The sequence below is a fragment of the Polyodon spathula genome, chromosome 7, assembly GCF_017654505.1.
Source record: "Polyodon spathula isolate WHYD16114869_AA chromosome 7, ASM1765450v1, whole genome shotgun sequence".
Taxonomy (NCBI): Eukaryota; Metazoa; Chordata; class Actinopteri; order Acipenseriformes; family Polyodontidae; genus Polyodon; species Polyodon spathula.
The window spans coordinates 22,384,637-22,404,819 of record NC_054540.1 but is presented as its reverse complement, the minus strand read 5'-3'; the positions used below and the strand labels follow the sequence as shown (position 1 = coordinate 22,404,819).

Genomic DNA, 20,183 nt, shown 5'->3' with positions numbered 1-20,183 from the left:
CGGGTTTTTTTGAAATACTAACATTTCTTTTGTCTTTTTTTTGTTTATGGTCACCACGAAGACAAATTAAAGACGAGTCATCAGTTTGTTTTGGATTTCACCCCTGCACTCCTTCCCTCACACCATTTTGTTTTTCGTTTGTTATTTAATCCTTTTTGTTGTGTATAGAAAATAAAAATAAATTATTTTATTTCTGTACACATAAATTACTGTCTGGACATTCCATTTAATACACTCTCGCCTCACACGTGGTGTCAGAAGTGAAAATGGATCCAGCTACAGTTTTGACAATGTTTAGGGAGCAGGAGGAGAAGCGAGAGGAGAGAAAGACACGGCACCTGGAACAGCTCGCCCAGTTCTTGGGACAGCTGGTAGAAAAACTATCAATATCAACATCAGAGAGAGCGGTTGCCCGGATGTTTGCAGCTCAGCCTAATCTTCAGAAGATGACCTCGGAAGATGATCCCGAGGCTTTCTTGATTACGTTTGAGAGAGTGGCAGAGGCTGCAGAGTGGCCTAGGGAACACTGGGCCATGAAATTGGCACCCTGCCTGACAGGGGAAGCTCAGGCAGCGTATCGAGCCCTGACGGCCACGAATGCAGGGGACTATGTTAAAGTTAAAGAAGCCATTCTCTCACGCCTCGGGATCACGGAGGAAACATACCGGCGCCGTTTTCGGGAATACCAGCTGTCCAAGGGGATGCGGCCCCGGGTTGCGGGACAATATCTTTTAGATCAGTGCACCCGGTGGCTGCGGCCAGAAGAACATACACCCCAAGAACTGGTGCAGAAAATAGTTATAGAACAGTTTGCGTCTATACTACCGCCAGGGAATCGAGAGTGGATTAAGAGGAATAGACCTACCACTCTCGAGGATGCCCTCCTCCTGGCGGAGGCCTACGAAGACGCAAACGAAGGTGCCGGGTCAGACCCCACTCCTGCCCCTAAACTAACTCGGACCAACCAACCAATGAAGCCCAGAGGGGGTAACCGGACCTTCAGACCATGGAGGTCGAGGTTAGCCCCATCCTGGGCGAGAGAGAATCCCCCTAACCTGCCGGTCGCGGACTCGCAGGACAGATTAACTCCGTTGATGCCTCCTAACCAAGTGTGCTACCAATGTAATGAGCCTGGACACATTGCCAGGAATTGTCCAGTAATAAAGGTGGACCTGGCGACAAGATCCTGGTCAGCAGTAACAGGTAGGAACACTGGGGAATGTCGGGAGGGCCCTTATCAGTTAAGAGTACAGGTCGGGGGAAAGAGTACTTACGCATTTGCGGACTCTGGGTGTGCACAAACATTGATTCGGCAAGCTCTCTTGGATGGGGTAGCCTGGGAGCCACAGGGTAAAGTGGCTATCTCCTGTATTCATGGAGAAACTCGGGTTTATCCCACCACTAAAGTTAGACTTATTGTAGGTGATTATTCAGCTTGCGTTAAAGTGGCTGTAGCGCAATGTTTACCATACCCTGTTCTCCTGGGAAGAGACTGGCCGTTTTTTGATCGTATTTTAGGTCGGGAAATGGTCTTAGTTTCTACCAGGGGACAATTAAAGCAACAGGAGAAAACAATTGGCGAGATTTTTCCGTTGCAATCCGACCTGTTTAACCCTAAAATCCGCCCAAGAAAAACAAAAAGAGAGCGTCGGGTGGAAAAATATGAGGGAACTCTGAGACGACAAGGGGAGGGGTCTGACACAAAAGTAAACCAATCGCTGAAACGGCAAGGAAAGGGAGTAGGTATTCAGTGTAACCGGGGCTGCGAGGTTACTGAGGTGGAAGGTCATGTAATAAAAGACACTCCTCTCTGTGTACCTAACCATTGGGACCGAGATATTGACTTGGGATATGAACAACAAAATGATCCCACGTTACAGTATGCTTGGAAACGGGTTAGATATATCGAGGGGAAGGATATGCAGGAAGGACAACCGGTGGTATTTCCGCATTTTTCTGTATCTGGGCACTTATTATATAGAATAACCCGGGCTCCCGGGACGGGACAGCTCGTAAAACAGTTATTGGTTCCTAGGCCTTTTCAGTCAGAAGTCATGAGATTGGCGCATGACATTCCATTTTCAGGTCATTTGGGAACTGAAAAGACTCAGGAACGAATTCTGGCCCGGTTTTTTTGGCCTGGGGTTTATGGTCTGGTGCGGAAGTATGTATCGGAGTGTCCTGAATGTCAATTAGCTGCCCCTAAGTCAGTTCGCCCCGCACCTCTGGTTCCACTTCCAATTATTGGGGTACCGTTTGAAAGGATTGGTGTAGATTTAGTAGGCCCTCTGGAGGGAACAGAGTCAGGATATCGGTATATTTTAGTAGTAGTGGACTACGCAACGAGATATCCAGAAGCTGTTCCCTTACGCTCTATGAATGCAATAGCTGTAGCGAATGAATTGGTAAAAATATTCTCTAGGGTGGGAATCCCGAAAGAAATTCTCACTGATCAGGGCACTAATTTTATGTCAGACTGTATTCAGCAACTATATAAATTATTGAAAATTCGTTCAATTAGAACCTCAGTTTTTCATCCACAAACGGATGGGCTTGTTGAACGATTTAATCAGACTTTGAAAAATATGTTGCGCCGCTTTGTAGATCAAGAAAAACGCAATTGGGCTAAACTGCTTCCCTACTTGCTCTTTGCAGTTCGCGAGGTACCACAATCCTCAACGGGGTTTTCCCCGTTTGAGCTCTTGTACGGTCGGCAGCCGCGGGGTATCTTGGATCTCATAAGAGAAGGCTGGGAAGAACAGTCAAAGGAGTCTAAAAATGTAGTAAAATACGTGTTGCAGTTACGCGATCGCTTAGAATTAGTCGGTCGATTGGCACATGACAATCTCAAAGCGGCACAGCAGAAGCAGCAACAAAGCTACAATAAAAATGCAAGAATTCGGAACTTTCGACCTGGAGATAAAGTGTTGTTATTGTTGCCCTCATCGGAATCTAAGTTGTTTGCTAAATGGCAGGGTCCCTTTCAGGTTATTCGAGCAATTGGTAAAGTCAATTATGAGATCCGACAGCCTGGGCGTCGGAAAGAAAGTCAAATTTATCATGTTAATCTCCTGAAACCGTGGAAAGAACGGGAAGTCCATTTTATATCTCCTGTACAGGAGGGAGAGGATTTTGGACCCTCAATTGAGTCAGAGTCAGCAATTGAGGTCCCGATGGGGGAACAATTAACTCCTGATCAGCGTGAAGAGGTAAGCAATCTAATTAAAATGTTCAGTGATGTGTTTTCTAACGTGCCTGGAAGAACGCATTTGATCGAACATGCTATTATCACTCCGCCAGGTCTAAGAGTTAGACAGAGACCGTATCGCATTCCAGAGAGTCGGAGAGATTCTGTTCGAAGGGAGGTGGAGTGTATGTTGAAACTTGGGGTAATTGAACCTTCCCGAAGTGAGTGGTGTAGCCCAATAGTACCAATAGACAAGCCAGATGGGTCACTACGATTATGTATCGATTTTAGGAGGGTGAATGCTATCTCCAAGTTTGATGCATATCCCATGCCTCGAGTAGATGAACTCTTAGACAAACTGGGGCAAGCTCGGTTTATTTCAACTCTGGATCTGACGAAAGGATATTGGCAAATTCCATTAACGAAAGCCTCTCGTGAGAAAACGGCATTTTCAACCCCAGAGGGTCTTTTTCAATTTTGTACTATGCCGTTCGGACTTCATGGAGCGCCTGCTACTTTTCAGAGACTAATGGACAGGGTTTTACAACCTCATCGAGAGTATGCAGCTGCGTATATCGATGATGTAGTCATTTATAGTTCTTCCTGGAGAGAACATTTGACTAGATTAGAAGCCGTCTTACAGTCTCTGAGGAGGGCGGGGCTCACAGCGAACATGGCAAAGTGCGCTATTGGAAAAGAAGAAACTAAATATTTAGGTTTCATAATGGGTAAGGGTAGAGTGAAACCGTTGGTTTCAAAAGTCCAGGCTTTGTTGGATTCACCGGTACCTACCACGAAAACCCAGGTGAGATCACTGTTAGGGTTGGCTGGTTATTACCGCCGCTTTATTCCACACTTTTCCACTATAGCCGCCCCTCTCACTGATCTCACTAAAAAGAACGCTCCAAATAAAGTTAAGTGGAGTGCAGAGTGTCAGACAGCCTTTGAATCTATTAAAACTAATTTGAGTCAGGCCCCAGCATTAATAAGCCCGGATTTCAGCCGAGAGTTCGTCCTGCAGACAGATGCATCGCAGACTGGTCTGGGGGCGGTTCTGTCCCAGGAGAGAGATGGTGTAGAACACCCGATACTATACATCAGTCGGAAGTTACTGCCCAGAGAACAGAGGTATTCGGTAGTGGAGAAAGAATGCCTGGCAGTGAAATGGGCAGTGGAATCTTTAAAATACTATCTTCTGGGACGACCCTTTGTACTCATCACAGATCACGCTTCTTTAAAGTGGTTAGACACGATGAAGGATTCAAACGCTAGGATTACGCGGTGGTACCTGGCGCTCCAACCCTTCGCCTTTCAAATAAGGTATCGTGCGGGTAAGTTACATCAAAATGCTGATTTTTTTTCCCGGGAGGGAGGTAAAAGGGAAGGGTTAGAGGTTTCCGAGTGTTCCTTCGGCTCCACTCTGAGGGGTGGGATATGTGATGAGTCAAAGGGGTTTCGGTCTGTGATTCAGCCTCCCGACAGTAGGTGGCATCAAACCAACTCGGGACTTCCCTTACCAAGATCTCGTGACCATGGCAAAAGTCATCTTTTGAGGGGCGGCACCTTGGTGAGGGGCGGAAGTACGAGTATGTAACTTCCAGCCACTGGAGTCAAGTGAAGGAGAAGGACACGTGTCGGTTGGGGATTGGTGTTCCACTGACTACAGAGGCGGGACATTGCATACTAAAGGGAACGTACTACTGTGTTCGGGGTTGGTCCGAAAGAAAAAGTAGGAGGAGTAACGGGTGAAGGGAGAGACTGGTTTTGTGCAGCGGGTTTTTTTGAAATACTAACATTTCTTTTGTCTTTTTTTTGTTTATGGTCACCACGAAGACAAATTAAAGACGAGTCATCAGTTTGTTTTGGATTTCACCCCTGCACTCCTTCCCTCACACCATTTTGTTTTTCGTTTGTTATTTAATCCTTTTTGTTGTGTATAGAAAATAAAAATAAATTATTTTATTTCTGTACACATAAATTACTGTCTGGACATTCCATTTAATACACTCTCGCCTCACAGTCACACTATCTTTTAACCTGACTGCATGATAAATACAAATGGACAGATTGTCCAGTTGACGGCAGAAAGCTATAGAAACGTTTCTGGAAACTAAGTTTCCACTGATTTATCTTCCAAGCAACACAGAAACCATACAGTAAATTGATTTGAATATGCATATTACCTGTTTACATATTACCTTATTGCTTATTTAGACATGTTACTTACAGGTCTATATTAAAGAGTAGGTAGCGGGGTTCCAAAAAATATAACGTTACATGCCCCCATGTGTTGTTACAACTGTTTAGATAATGTACCTGTAATTGTTCTTTTCATTGTTAACATCCTGACAACTTTTTACACTTATAACTTTAAAGTATGTTTCAAAGCTCTTTTCAAAATGTCTGCTCTAGTGCACTGATAGTTTGTAAGGATTATTGCCCACATTGTTAAACAGAACAGAAAAACCAGAGCACTTGTTGCTATGCTTTTTTCTTTTTTTATCGCTCTTCCTGCAGTGATTTAGAGGACAAATCTCAAACCCCAGTGCACTAGAACAGACATTTTGAAAAGTGCTTGAAACAGACTTTAAAGTTATAAGTGTAAACCGTTGTCAGGATGTTAACAATGAAAAGAAATTACAGGTACATTATTAAAACAGCTGTAGCAACATGTGGGGACATATGCTACATTTTTTGGAACCCTGCTACTTACTCTTTAAGTGTTTATAGAAAGGGCCTTACATTAGCAGCCCTGGGGTTTACATTTCATTGTTAAACACGACAGCTCTCTTAATAGACTGCTCACTGAACGACAGTACTATTGAAATGACTGCCATCTAATAAGCAAAATGATAGGGATATTAGACTTGTGATTTAAGTTATAAGTAGCTTAATTTCATACAACTCTGCTTTTGACCTCCCTGTATTAAAATGGTAAAGTGGTAACTGTGGATTGCAACTGTCTTAAAGACACACATTTCAACCTCTTGGTACCTTGTTCAAATATTGCCTATACTAAAGTGACCAAAATAACTTTGGGTTGTGTCAGCTGAGCATTAGGACAGTTAGATAAGACATGGAGAAATGACTTGTCCCACACAATACAGAAGTGTTGTAGAAAGAATAAGAAACTGTACTTGATCCATTAAAACAGTATTTTATTATTTAAGGTGTTGGTAAAAGCTTGCCTTTGTTGTCCTTCATTATATTACAGTCACAATGTTCAATGTTAATTTAGGAGTATGCTAACAAGTATGATATTCCACTGCTGGCAACACAATAGAGTAAGTCGACTCAGAGGTGAAGCATTTTATTTCCTTCTTACCGTAGGATCTTTGCCAGCCATTTTGCATTCTTCGATTTTGCTACTCGATGCTGGCCAAAATACCTGATAAGGGGAAATGAATGACAGAACACACAACCAAAGGAGTAAATAGCTGCAAATGTCAAGTTGAATGGTCACAATTTCCTAGGATTCTCCAGACAATCTCAAAGCAAAACCAGGTAACAGCAGATACAAAGCAAAAATATAACTCCCCATTGGAACAACAAAACCTACTGCCACTCTGAATGATAACAATTCGGGATCAGTATGTTCATGTTATTTAAAAGTGTGAGAATCAAATTGAGTTTTTCTATATAACAATATTTATGCAATTTTACCTAAAGCGGCTTTTATGTGAACTTACAGTTAGAGGCTCTTCGGTAATGTTATTAATATTCAATGACAGGATGTGGTCTTTGCTGCCCACATAAATACGGTCCTGGTCTTCGTCCATTTGCAGAATCCTATAGTCCATGGGATACTGAGACACGCTATGGTGCTGGGACGTTTGTGTAGCTTGTAGCTCTGAAATGGAAACAATTGAAACATTATAAAACTACATAGCCATTAGTGATTGTGGCAGGACTGAGTGTTTTTTTCTGTTTTTTTTTTTGTTGTATAATTTAGTAAATAAAGTTGGTTTCAAGTGTGTTAAATATGGCAAGGATGGGGTTAGACTTCTCCCAGATAAAACCGGGGTGGAATGTGGCCAGGTCTTAATCGATTTATAGATTATCCAATAGCTCTGACCTCATGCTATAAAAGAGGAGCTGGAACACCAATTCCTTTGTTCTCTGCAAGCTCGAGATGGATTGGCCAGTCTAACCATGGTGAGTGGAACCAGGGTGGTAAGTGCAACCTTTAGAATGAGTTTAGGGGATTTTAAATCCCACCCAGTTTGTTTTAGTGTGTGCTGGGGAGAATGTTCCTGCAGCAGGACCTCCCCTTTAGTGGGAGCACTGCTGAGCTGCTTTTTGGCAAACTTGTTTTTTTCACTGTTTTTACCCACTGTGTTTTGTTTTGACATCTTTTGTATTTCTTTTGTTTACACTTGCATGTATGTCCTCCCTCACTAGGTAATATCATTAATGCAACAACACATGCAAAATATTGTAAATAAACCTGAGCACTTGTGTCTCTCACAATCTCTCACAGCAGATTCCCACACCCCTTTTACAATGATCTAAAAATATTTATGACTATAATGCATATAAAACAATAGTTGTTTTGTGAATAACATAACAGGGTTGAAGGCTTATATTAGGTCTGAGGCCTGCCCCTATAAATAATGGTGGGGTTTTGCAAAGGATATGTGTTTTGCATGATTTCTAAATAATAATTTTCACGAATAGCAGCACATGGTCCAAGCTTGGCCACATTTTGTTTTGTAGCTGTTTTTCCCACTGTGTTTGTATATATCCTTCCGCACTAGGGCTACCATTGCTGGTGCCCTAATGGCGGCCACCAACCACTGCAACTGCCTGTGTAAATCATAAAACCTGGATGCCTGAGCGGTGCTACAGTGTCAAAACCTCTGCGTCTCTCTCATCTCTCAGCCGATACCCACACCCCTGTTATACATGCATATACAAACACCAGCAATAAGAATGAGACAAAGTGAGACAAAAAGTAAAATAAAAGCTTGCAGGGAATTCAATACAAACCTAAACAAATCCAAAGAATAGACTGAAGACCACAGAGGGATGAGGTCAAGAGTTGGTTATGTTTTATTTAATTTTCCAATTGAAACAGCGGTTGCAGTCCACAGTGTTGGCTTGTCTTTGTGGCATATTTTTTCACCTCACTAGCTGCCAACAAATGGAAACTAATTTTGATTTGAAATAATCGTACACATTGATTAAAGCTATACAATAGTATACACTTATACATTTTACAGACATTCACAATGGCAGGAGAGAGGAGTGTAGACTTGAAGTCATGCTGTGTGCCCATGACAAAGATAAAATGCTTTTCTTGGCATGATTTTGCGTAAATAATATAAATAACAGGTTTGTAAATGTAAATGATTGTCAACAATTTCAGAATCTAGATTAGTTTTCCCAAAAGAAAGACCACACACACACACAAGTTCTAATAAGTCAATGTATTCAATTTAACATCACCTTCACCTTACACCTCCTTTGCTGGTGTAAACAAAGCCATTTGCATGTCCCCTTTCTCTCAACTTGTTTGCGCGCAGATTGCCAGAAAATAAAAAAAATACCTTCCTCACAGCGAGTCAAATGATAGCATTCAAAGAGGAGCTCTGTTCACCCAGCCAATGCAGTTCTCATGGCATCAGGATTGGCACAAAAGCAAGTTAAGACCATTGGGGAATTTTAATAGAGTTTCAAACGACACAAAACAAATGTAGTTCAGTACTGTTTTGCAAGGGATCCCCTCTCATTAGAATGTAAGGTCAACCCATCTATAAACTAATGTTGTGTAGGACAAAAGCAATGAAAATGACTGCTGTGTTTTTGTGGTACCAAACTCCCCTCCAATGCATTAGTTTCATACTCACTTCTTCTGAAAAAAGTACAACAAAGGACTAGTTTTTCTTCATGATAGCATTGTGGACCAGCACAGTTTATCCTACTAAAGACAAAAAGACAAAGACTCTTGCATGACAGATTACCCATACTTTAATAAAACACTTGAATCCAAGCCTTTTCTGTGGAGAGTCATGCCATTCTCTGCTGAACAGTCTAAACAGATAGGGAATATATTTTACCATAGGACTTTTTTCCCTGTGATTCTTTAGAGGGTGTTTACAAGCCAAGCAGGGCTTGTAAGTTTTATTCTGTCAAATAAATGGACATGTCAGCAGTTTTATGGTCTATTTAAAAGCAAAGCTTTGGTTTATATACAATGTGTGACCCATCAATTTGCTAGAAAATAAAGTTGTAATTATGTAAAACTATATGTAATTTCAAAAGCCATCTCAAAGGCCTATTTTCCGAGAGGAAGAAAACAACTGTAACATTATAAAACTAGAAAGAGACAAAGAGGAGTTAGTTGTCTGGAAGTAGCAGTTAAAATATTGTTATGCATAGTTTTCATAATAGCTCATTCGAAAACGATTCAGTATCATCAGCCAATCAACTTCCAGCTATAGTGGGCATTAATACACAGTAGATATATTCCCACCGGAATATCTCAGCATCACCTGTGAATCAAATTTAAAAACAGTCCGTGCAAGTACTGTTTTTTTCTTTTTGACTTTCTGTAATGTAATTCACATGTATTGGACATTACATACAAAACAAAGACACAATTGGTCCAAATTCAATTTATTATCCACCAAAACCAGCCAATCAATACTTTGCATCGATGAAAGCAACCAATCCTATACCTGTCAGTTTGACTGGAGCGCAGACATAGCATCTTTCAACAACAACAAAGCGAGACACAGACAGTTTAGTAATATTGCTCAATTCAGATATCTGGCACTGTTCAGATAAACTAAAAACAGTCCAGACCAGTTCTAATTATGTGTGATCTTTTATGAAAATAGTTTTCCTAAAACTTCTCAGTGGTAGGGCATCCAACAAATCATTACAAGTTCAAGGTAAATATAAGTTCTAAAGTGCTTTTTTTAAAGAAAATGATAAGAAAAAATTGTTTTCTAATCGACAAAGGCTCTACCATGTGTTAGTTGACTTTGACTTTCAACTAACAGATGGTAGAACCTTCATCGATGGACATTATTGCTCAAATAGTTTATACTTTATACTGAAAAAATATAATTCAGTAACAAATCAGACATAACATACACTACAGTACCAGTTGTGTTAGACTGATTCATTGGTAGGTAACCCTTAAAAAAGTAATGCAAGAGGGATTTACTTATAAAGTAATGAGGCAAATTTTGTCTTCTGATCCATAAAAAAAATAAACAAACAAACAAAAACAATTTCTATCTGGCCAATTGGGAGCAAAGATGAAACCAAATAAGACTAAGATAAATTTATTGAAATAAAACTTGAGCAGGGTGTAAATGTAGGCAGGTGTTGTGCTAAAATCTGATACAGCTTTTTATTGAAAAATTACAGCTATCAAGTTGTGCGTGGTGATACGCTGTAACAAGGCTTGTGGTGGATGTCTATCACTGTAAAGGTGTCCCACAGAGGTGGAGTTGCTCTGTACTGGCTGACGCAGTGGTGGGGTTGCTCTGTACTGGGTGACGCGGTGGTGGGGTTGCTCTGTACTGGCTGACGCGGTGGTGGGGTTGCTCTGTATTGGGTGACGCGGTGGTGGGGTTGCTCTGTACTGGGTGACTCAGTGGTGGGGTTGCTCTGTACTGGGTGATGCAGTGGTGGGGTTGCTCTGTACTGGGTCACACGGTGGCGGGGTTGCGCTGTACTGGGTCAAGCAGTGGTGGGTTCACTGTAATAGACGTGCTGTAGGGTCTGGATACGCTCACAGCCAGTGAATTCAAAGTTACTGTGTATTGAACCTCAGCATTAAATGTGTGTTCAAGCAGAAGATTCTGTAATCTAGGATACTGCCAACTGCAAAGTTGCAGAGTTAAAGTCTTTGAAGTGCAGTTTATTATTCCTCGTGAATAAAAGATCTTTAAGTCTAAGGATGTTTCACAGTAGCTTTCTGAATAAGCTGTGACGTGTACCTCCAAGGGCGAGCATGTAATGAAAAACATACAATGTATGGAGTTGGGACAACACAATAGAATCAGACAATAAATAGCTCTCTAGAGCCAAAGAATTTGCTTGGCACCAGTATTCCCCATTCCCATCAAAACAGCTACCGTTTTCATTTCTGCAGTTAATGCATTAAGATACATACTACCAGTAATTTTTTTATATATTGAGAGAATACTGTTTCCCAGCTGGTGATTACGATAGAGAATCTCTTCAATTAAATGTATAAACATCAGGATTCCATATCACTTTGTTTTAAAATAAAACACGCAAAACTTATTATTTTGCACAGTTTGTGGCTTTTAATGTTATATACAACAAATACCACCTTTCACCAGAGCAGTAGGAAGTCATCGCCAGCACTACAGGTACTTATACAAAAGACTTCACTACACAGCACCAGAAATACTAACCTCAATATAGTATATCCACTCAGCGAGGTTGGGAATGCGAGACATTAATCATTTTGACTACAAACTGTATGTCAGAGAGAGGATGACTGCCAGTAGCTAGGATTGACCCCAGGACCACCTGCACATGTCTGCTTTACCAAGTCAAGACTGATAGCCCTGTGTAACTGGAATGGGCAATGCGAGCACCAGGCACAGTCCTAAACTTATTAGCTGGCAGCAATACCATAACATCTTATCCCTCTGTTAACCCATAAAGCAATTCTAACTGACATGGTGGAAGATTTTTTAGATTTTTAAAATAGTTTTTAAAGAGTTACAGTTGATACTGGGTATATATCAGTGCTCCTTTGACAGGGTACAACTGTTTAGAAAGTATCTTTATATAGCTCTATGTCACAAAAATGGCTGGAGTGGGTGACTTCAGACCAGAAACAGGAACCAGGAAATAAACAACAGAGAGGTGGAGTTGGGTGGAGCTGAGCGATTGGTATCGTTCAGCATTTAATAAATGAACAGACAGAAAATAAAAGCTTGCAAGACAAACAGAAACACAGGACACGGCACTTTCACCAAAACAAACAGACAAACAAAAATGGACTACACAGACACGGTGAGCTGAATTTATGATTTATTTCATGTTATTATTTTATTATTACCTCCACTCACCGAACACACATCCCCAAGTGAGTGAAAATATGCAGCTTTTATGCAGCTGTACTGAGACTCGATTGCTAATCAATCATTCAATTGGAGTCGCGGTACAACTGCCCGTGCTCATATATTATTACTTTGTACTTGCACGTGAAGTGCTGTGCAATCCTCGTGCCTAAATACAAATATACATTTTAAACACTCATGTTACAGAGACACGTTTATATCCTGTGTACCAATGACTATACATCAACATTAACACACAACATACAACACAAAATATACACAGGGGTGGGCACTTTGCCTCACTAACAAAATCGGATGCTTCTGGATGCACACCACTGTCAAGTGTGTACCCCCTTTTCTGAACCATTCATTAAAACTATAACTACATCAGCATGTTCAACAGAACAATTCAATGCCACTGCAACAAACCATACAAATACAGACAGTATTGTGAAAATACAGTTTGTTTATTTATTTATTTATTTTTTAAACTTTGTAAAATTGAACCTTGAATATAAAGTGGCCATTTTTAGGAAATATTTGACCAGGATTTATTATTATTTTTTTTTTACATATTTAAATACATTTGTAGTCTTTGGGATAACCTTGACTTAAGACTAATGGTTATTAGTACACTATTTTAAGAAAGGAAAATTGCACCCAGTAAAGTTACCAAACCAGGGCTAAAAATCTGACTTAAGACTTAATTTGTTTCTTATTTGACTTACAACTGCAATGGTGTTTCACTCAGAATTTTAATTTAAATCTCTATATGTATAGAAATAATCTTCACCTTCAGGTGTCCTGACTTTAGTCGATAAAATACATCTTTACTTGCACACAAGAAACTATTTCAGACTTATTTGAGTAGTTCAGGGGTCAAGTGCCTGTTTCAGTGGTACTAACTCATACTTCAAACCACACACATCTGCATTATACAAAGTTATTACGTTTAGGAACTGTCAGTAATAAAGCAATGCTAAGTCTGTTTTCAAAGAATAAACAGCACTGCCTGGATAAATTGTTCAGTACATGAATGTGAAACAAAAAAATATATACAGTCATACATAACAGACTGGAGGTGGAGCTATCCCATTAACAGTTTTTCACTTTGATAGCATTCTTAATATGTATGTCCAAGTTGTGGTTTATGTTTTTTTTTTTTAATATATACAAATAAAAATCATGTGTTGTTTGTACAGGTAGATGTAGATTCTACCTAAACATGTGGAAAAGGCAATATTATGAATCCAAATAATAATAATGATAATAAAAAAAAAAAAAAAAAAAAGGTTGGGTTCAGTATAATTAATAAAACATGTAATTAATATAGACTGAATGCAATATAGATAAATAGGAATTTTCACAAGAATTAGAAAAAAGCAACAAAAAAAGCTTTAAGCATTCATATATGATATCTCATTTTATTTTCCACTTGTTTTGATAAAATGTTATTACTGTAAAATGTCTAGATAAAATAGATTCTTGTTATAATATGATTTGATCCTTGTGAAAAATGAAATATGGTGGTTGTTCCCTCTTGTTTAGCTCTTTTTGAATTTCTATACTCTCAATAACTTTTTTCTAGCTTTGTTTCCTTAGTCATTATTAATTGCTCACCTTTAGAATTAAATAAATATTTCAGATGCATCTCTCTAATTAATATGCCTGATTCAGGTGTTTAAAACATGTCTTACTTTGACATTTTAACAAACAGTCTGCTTATTCTTAAGGATAGTTGTTTAATCCTGGACTGCAACCATTGTTATAAACAAGCTACAGTACTAACTGTAAAAAGTTTTTTTTTACTGTTGCAGACACAAGATGATATAAAACAGCTTCAGTCTATACAAGACCCCACAATAAATCAAGCACAGCTTTATAATATAAAGTATCAGTATTGTAAACTGAAAAGGGAATAGAGATTAAAATAGTAGAGTTAGGACTTTCTGTGACTTAATCCCTGATTTCATTTTTGTGCATATGAAAAAGGCTGAGCAACTGATGAGATTTGTATATAAGAACATAAGAAGATAAGAAAGTTTACAAACGAGAGGAGGCCATTCGGCCCATCTTGCTCGTTTGGTTGTTAGCAGCTTATTGATCCCAAAATCTCACCAAGCAGCTTCTTGAAGGATCCCAGGGTGTCAGCTTCAACAACATTACTGGGGAGTTGATTCCAGACCCTCACAATTCTCTGTGTAAAAAAGTGTCTCCTATTTTCTGTTCTGAATGCCCCTTTTTCTAAACTCCATTTGTGACCCCTGGTCCTTGTTTCTTTTTTCAGGCTGAAAAAGTCCCTTGGGTCGACACTGTCAATACCTTTTAGCATTTTGAATGCTTGAATTAGGTCGCCACATAGTCTTCTTTGTTCAAGACTGAACAGATTCAATTATTTTAGCCTGTCTGCATATGACATGCCTTTTTAGCCCAGAATAATTCTGGTCGCTCTTCTTTGCACTCTTTCTAGAGCAGCAATATCTTTTTTATAGCGAGGTGACCAGAACTGAACACAATATTCAAGATGAGGTCTTACTAGTGCATTGTACAGTTTTAACATTACTTCCCTTGATTTAAATTCAACACTTTTCACAATGTATCCGAGCATCTTGTTAGCCTTTTTTATAGCTTCCCCACATTGTCTAGATGAAGACATTTCTGAGTCAACAAAAACTCCTAGGTCTTTTTCATAGATTCCTTCTCCAATTTCAATATCTCCCATATGATATTTATAATGTACATTTTTATTTCCTGCGTGCAGTACCTTACACTTTTCTCTATTAAATGTCATTTGCCGTGTGTCTGCCCAGTTCTGAATCTTGTCTAGATCATTTTGAATGACCTTTGCTGCTGCAACAGTGTTTGCCACTCCTCCTACTTTTGTGTCGTCTGTAAATTTAACAAGTTTGCTTACTATACCAGAATCTAAATCATTAATGTAGATTAGGAATAGCAGAGGACCTAATACTGATCCCTGTGGTACACCGCTGGTTACCACACTCCATTCTGAGGTTTTTCCTCTAATCAGTACTTTCTGTTTTCTACATGTTAACCACTCCCTAATCCATGTACATGTGTTTCCTTGAATCCCAACTGCGTTCAGTTTGAGAATTAATCTTTTGTGCGGGACTTTGTCAAAAGCTTTCTGGAAATCTAAATAAACCATGTCATATGCTTTGCAATTATCCATTATGGATGTTGCATCCTCAAAAAAATCAAGCAAGTTAGTTAGGCACGATCTCCCTTTCCTAAAACCATGTTGACTGTCTCCCAGTACCCTGTTACCATATAGGTAATTTTCCATTTTGGATCTTATTATAGTTTCCATAAGTTTGCATATAATAGAAGTCAGGCTTACTGGTCTGTAGTTACCTGGTTCAGTTTTGTTTCCCTTTTTGTGGATCGGTATTACGTTTGCAATTTTCCAGTCTGTCGGTACCACCCCTGTGTCAAGAGACTGCTGCATGATCTTGGTTAGCGGTTTGTAAATTACTTCTTTCATTTCTTTGAGTACTACTGGGAGGATCTCATCCGGCCCAGGGGATTTGTTTATTTTAAGAGCTCCTAGTCCCTTTAACACTTCTGCCTCAGTTATGCTAAAGTTATTTAAAACTGGATAGGAACTGGGTGACATGTGGGGCATGTTGTCAGTATCTTCCTTTGTAAAAACTTGTGAAAAGTAATCATTTAACATATTTGCTATTTTTCTTTCTTCCTCTACGATTTTGCCATTTGTATCTCTTAAATATTTAATCTCCTCTTTGAATGTTCTCTTGCTGTTGTAATATTGGAAAAACATTTTGGAATTGGTTTTAGCTCCCTTAGCAATGTTTATTTCTATTTCTCTCTTGGCCTTTCTAACTTCCTTTTTGACTTGCGTTTGCAGTTCTGTGTACTCTTTCTGCGTACTTTCTTTTTGGTCCTTTTTTAATGCTCTGTAAAGTGCCTTTTTTTGCTGAATATTTTTTTTAATTGATCTATTAAACCATTTTGGCAATTTAGTTTTACATTTAGATTTGTCTACTTTAGGGATATAATTGTTTTGCGCCTCTAGTACTACATTTTTGAAGAACAACCATCCTTCTTCTGTGGGTGTTTTCTCTATTTTACTCAAATCAACTTCATCCTTCGCGCTACCCATCAGGTTTTCCCATTTTATTTGGGGGAAGTTGAAATCCCCCATTAGTATGGCTTCTCCTTTGCTACACACATTTCTAATGTTAGTGGTAAAGAACAAATCCTGCAGCTCCAAAGTTTTTATTTTGATTTCTTTACACTTTACAATTTTTAAATACTTTTAGACAAAAAACAGTGTGAACCTGAAACAGCATGAGGCTCCTACATTATTAATTTTGCAAGCCTGACACTGAATTTCACAGCATGCACTCCTACATTGACTTTAATTGTGACTAGTCATCCATGGCTGAGAGCTCCACATGGTCCAGGCTCGCTCTTGTTAGTGGCCACAGGTGACTGCCTAAAAAGTCTAGAAAGACTGAATGCTTTGAAGTAGTCTGCATTTTGTGCTTAACCAGCTGAAAAGCAAACCCTGCGCAAACATTAATTCACACCCTGATCCAAAGCTGTTGTAAAACAAACAACGTTCTCTCTCTCTCTCTCTCTCTCTCTCTCTCTCTCTCTCTCTCTATATATATATATATATATATATATATATATATATATATATATATATATATATAATGAGGAAACATTTCTATACATGCAAAAGTCACCTTTCAAGGGATCAGATTCATTGACATGGTGCCAGGCATCTTGGCAGCATGTAGAGCTGAAGGCCAGTCTTTAGAATGACATCATGGAGGGGTGTTGACACCTAGCCCTCTCTACGAGCAGCTGCTGAGGGGATGACACCATGTGCGTACTGTATGTCATGCAATGATAAGCACCAGATGCTTTCTGAGATGCGGATGTAATGAAGCTCAGTTGGAAAAACAGCAAGACCTTGTAGGGGTATAGTTGTGAATAGTCTAAAGTCTCCTCTGGGTGCCTCAGTTAAAACAGTCAAGATTTCAAGCACAGTTAGATCATTTTACTTTCTGCAGCTTCAGTTGCTAAACTAAGGCAAACAAAACAAAAAAAAAAACCCTTAGGGCCAAATTTTTAATGGGTTCCAAAAAAGTGCTAAGGAAGACGCACTGTACAAAAGTGTATCCACTTTGTGGTTTTTAATTCTCTGACAGTTTTCAATTGAGCGCATAAGGAAACGGCAGCATGAATAAATTAAAATGTAGTAAAAAACTAAATGTAAGAGAGACACACAGCTGCCCATCTGGATATACACATTGTCAGAATATTTAAAAAAATTAATCCCTACATGGAGTTATACAAAGGTTAATGTATTTGGCTCACATTAATATTACATGTTAAGGCTCATGTTGCGTTCATAGTTTAACTGCCTTTAATGTTTATTTTTATTTTATTTATCAGATGCTGCTAAAAAAAAAAGTATTATGAGTGGCACAGTATTACAGTATAATGACCCCAAATAATAGATTTTGTGTGTCTACTGTATAGCAGGGGACTGCAGACCTGATTAGGAATTTGGTTGTTTTCAAGTCAGGCATTTTACAGTTACAATCTATTATGAATTGCTCTGATTTCTGTCTAAACCATCATGCTGACAAACTATTAATCATGCACTTACAGTATGATATTGCAATCTTGTTGTTATTCAGATGCATGGGGAATTAAAAAAAAAAAAAAAAAAAAAATGTGTAGCCCAAATAAATTTGAACTTAAATTTTAAAATGACTTGAACCAATTCTGGGGTGCATCAAGTATAACTTTTTATCACCACACTTTTAACTTTTGAGTCAAATTATCGGTGAAAGCAGATACAGGCAAAACATGGCCAAGGATTCCATGAAGCAAAAAGAAAAGTCTTCAGTTACTATGATCTTTAATGGTTTCCTGCTGGAATTTTCTGTATACTGCACTGCTCTGATTATTATTATTTATTTCAATCAATCAATTTTTATTTTATGTAGTGTCTTTCATAGTGGACCACCATCACAAAGAGCTTTACAAGATGCAGATCTTTATTTAGTAGATGCCTTTATCCAAGGCGACTTACAGAGACTAGGGTGTGTGCACTATGCATCAGCTGCAGAGTCTCTTACAACAATGTCTCACCCAAAAGATAGAGCACAAGGAGGTTAAGTGATTTGCTCAGGGTCACACAATGAGTCAGTGAGGAAGCTGGGATTTGAACCGGGGACCTCCTGGTTACAGGCCCTTTCTTTAACCACTGGACCACACAAAAACACATTAATAAACAAATCAGACAATTACAATTTGCAGTATGTAACTCTTATTTCTTAAATAAATGCATGAGTCAAGGAACCTTGTTTATAGGTTTTCATTTCATTAGTACCTTCTTGCTGGTTTGCTTTTGGCCATGCAAGCCAGAGCTTGCCTTGTTTTAACACCCTGTCTATTGCACTGTGAAACAGAAATATAAGTATTTCCAATGCAAGTGTAGTATTTGGATGTTCTTTTGACATTTAAATGGAAAACAGACATTTTCCAAAATACATATCTGCACCCTCATGATTAGATTGATAGATTTATAGACAGATAATAATGTTCCAGGGGTTAGGGGAAGAGCTGTAACTGTAATTGCTGATGGGGCAATATTGTATGTATCACTGTCATTGAGGTACATCGCTTAAAATGATATTTCTACAAAACGACAACATTGTTTTTATTGCAGTCATTTACTATTCAAACTGTAAACAATACAACAGTGGTCAGGTTGTATAAGCATGTACAAACCAGGAAAAACAGGAATACAGGGAACACATGCACCACAGTTAAGATAAATTGGGCCCTTGCCAAATATTTCTCAGCACCTTTGACATTTATGTGTGCAAAGCATGCTTAGCGGTGGAAATATTTTACTAAGCCATTATCAAAAAAGAGAATCTAAGCAAAGAAAATGGATGAGCTCAGTCAGTATACCTAAAATATGTGCACTAGAGCAAAGTAAGTCCACTGATCCACAGTGTAACATCCCTCAGAACCAAATCCAAAATGGTTTGCAATGTCAATTGTATGTGTACCTGTTATGGTGTAAAATGGTAAACTAGCAGGATGCTTTATGGTGTGTCTTATACATTTCAAGCATGGCACCTCACTGCCGCAACACAAATCTTCGGGAGGTGGAAGTGTGCCAGAATGCGTTGGATCGTAACCCACATTAGACTGCAATGGGGAGATGCTGTGTGTTGACAACCGGAGCCCCACAAAGATGCACTTCTCCTCGTTGAGCATGAGGTTGTGCTTGGCCAGCATGCAGAACATCTGGCAGAGATGCTCGTCATGGATGGAGGCGTTGGGGCCGTGCACCACGATGTCGTCAAGATAGAGAGCCACACCTGGGGCACTGGCGAAGACAGAGGACATGATCTTTTGAAAGCAGCTGGGCACCAAGCTCAGACTGAAGAACATGCGGGTATAGAGGGAAATGCCAGGGTGTGTAACAAAATCAGTGAGATCCCTGCTGTTAGGGTGTAAGGAACCTGGAGGTAGCCTTGTCGTAAGTCCAGTTTACTGAAAACTGTGGAACCGTAAAAGTGGGTGGTGAGCTCCTCCACTGTCAGAAGAGGGTATTTATCTGGGATAATGGCTGTGTTCACAGCTCTCAGATCCACACAGATGTGAAGCCCCCTGACTTCTTTGCTGCACCAGGTTTGAGATCCAGGGTGAGGAGCTGAAAAATCCAATAGGGCCTTGAGCTCAGCTGACACTTGATCCCGCAGGGTGAGGGGAATGTGACATGGCGGCTGGATCACTGGGGTCACCACAGGCTCAACCTTGGTTTGGTGAATGAATCAAACAGCAATGGCCTGGGGCTGCTGAGTGGCGCATCCAGCAAAGGCTCTCCACGCGGATGTGCCCTATAGCCTGAGGATCGCAGG

At 39.5% G+C, this 20,183-nt stretch overlaps 1 protein-coding gene across 1 annotated transcript in view; it reads right to left on the bottom strand.

Moving 5' to 3' along the window:
• The window catches only part of LOC121318356 (semaphorin-3C-like), a 58,730-nt gene that overhangs the window by 22,506 nt on the left and 16,041 nt on the right, over positions 1-20,183 (bottom strand). The window contains exons 3-4 of the mRNA XM_041254919.1: positions 6,877-7,037; positions 6,513-6,575 (exon numbers count right to left, since the gene is read on the bottom strand). Of these exons, the coding sequence (XP_041110853.1) occupies positions 6,513-6,575; positions 6,877-7,037 (224 nt within the window). The remainder of the gene's footprint in view (positions 1-6,512; positions 6,576-6,876; positions 7,038-20,183) is intronic.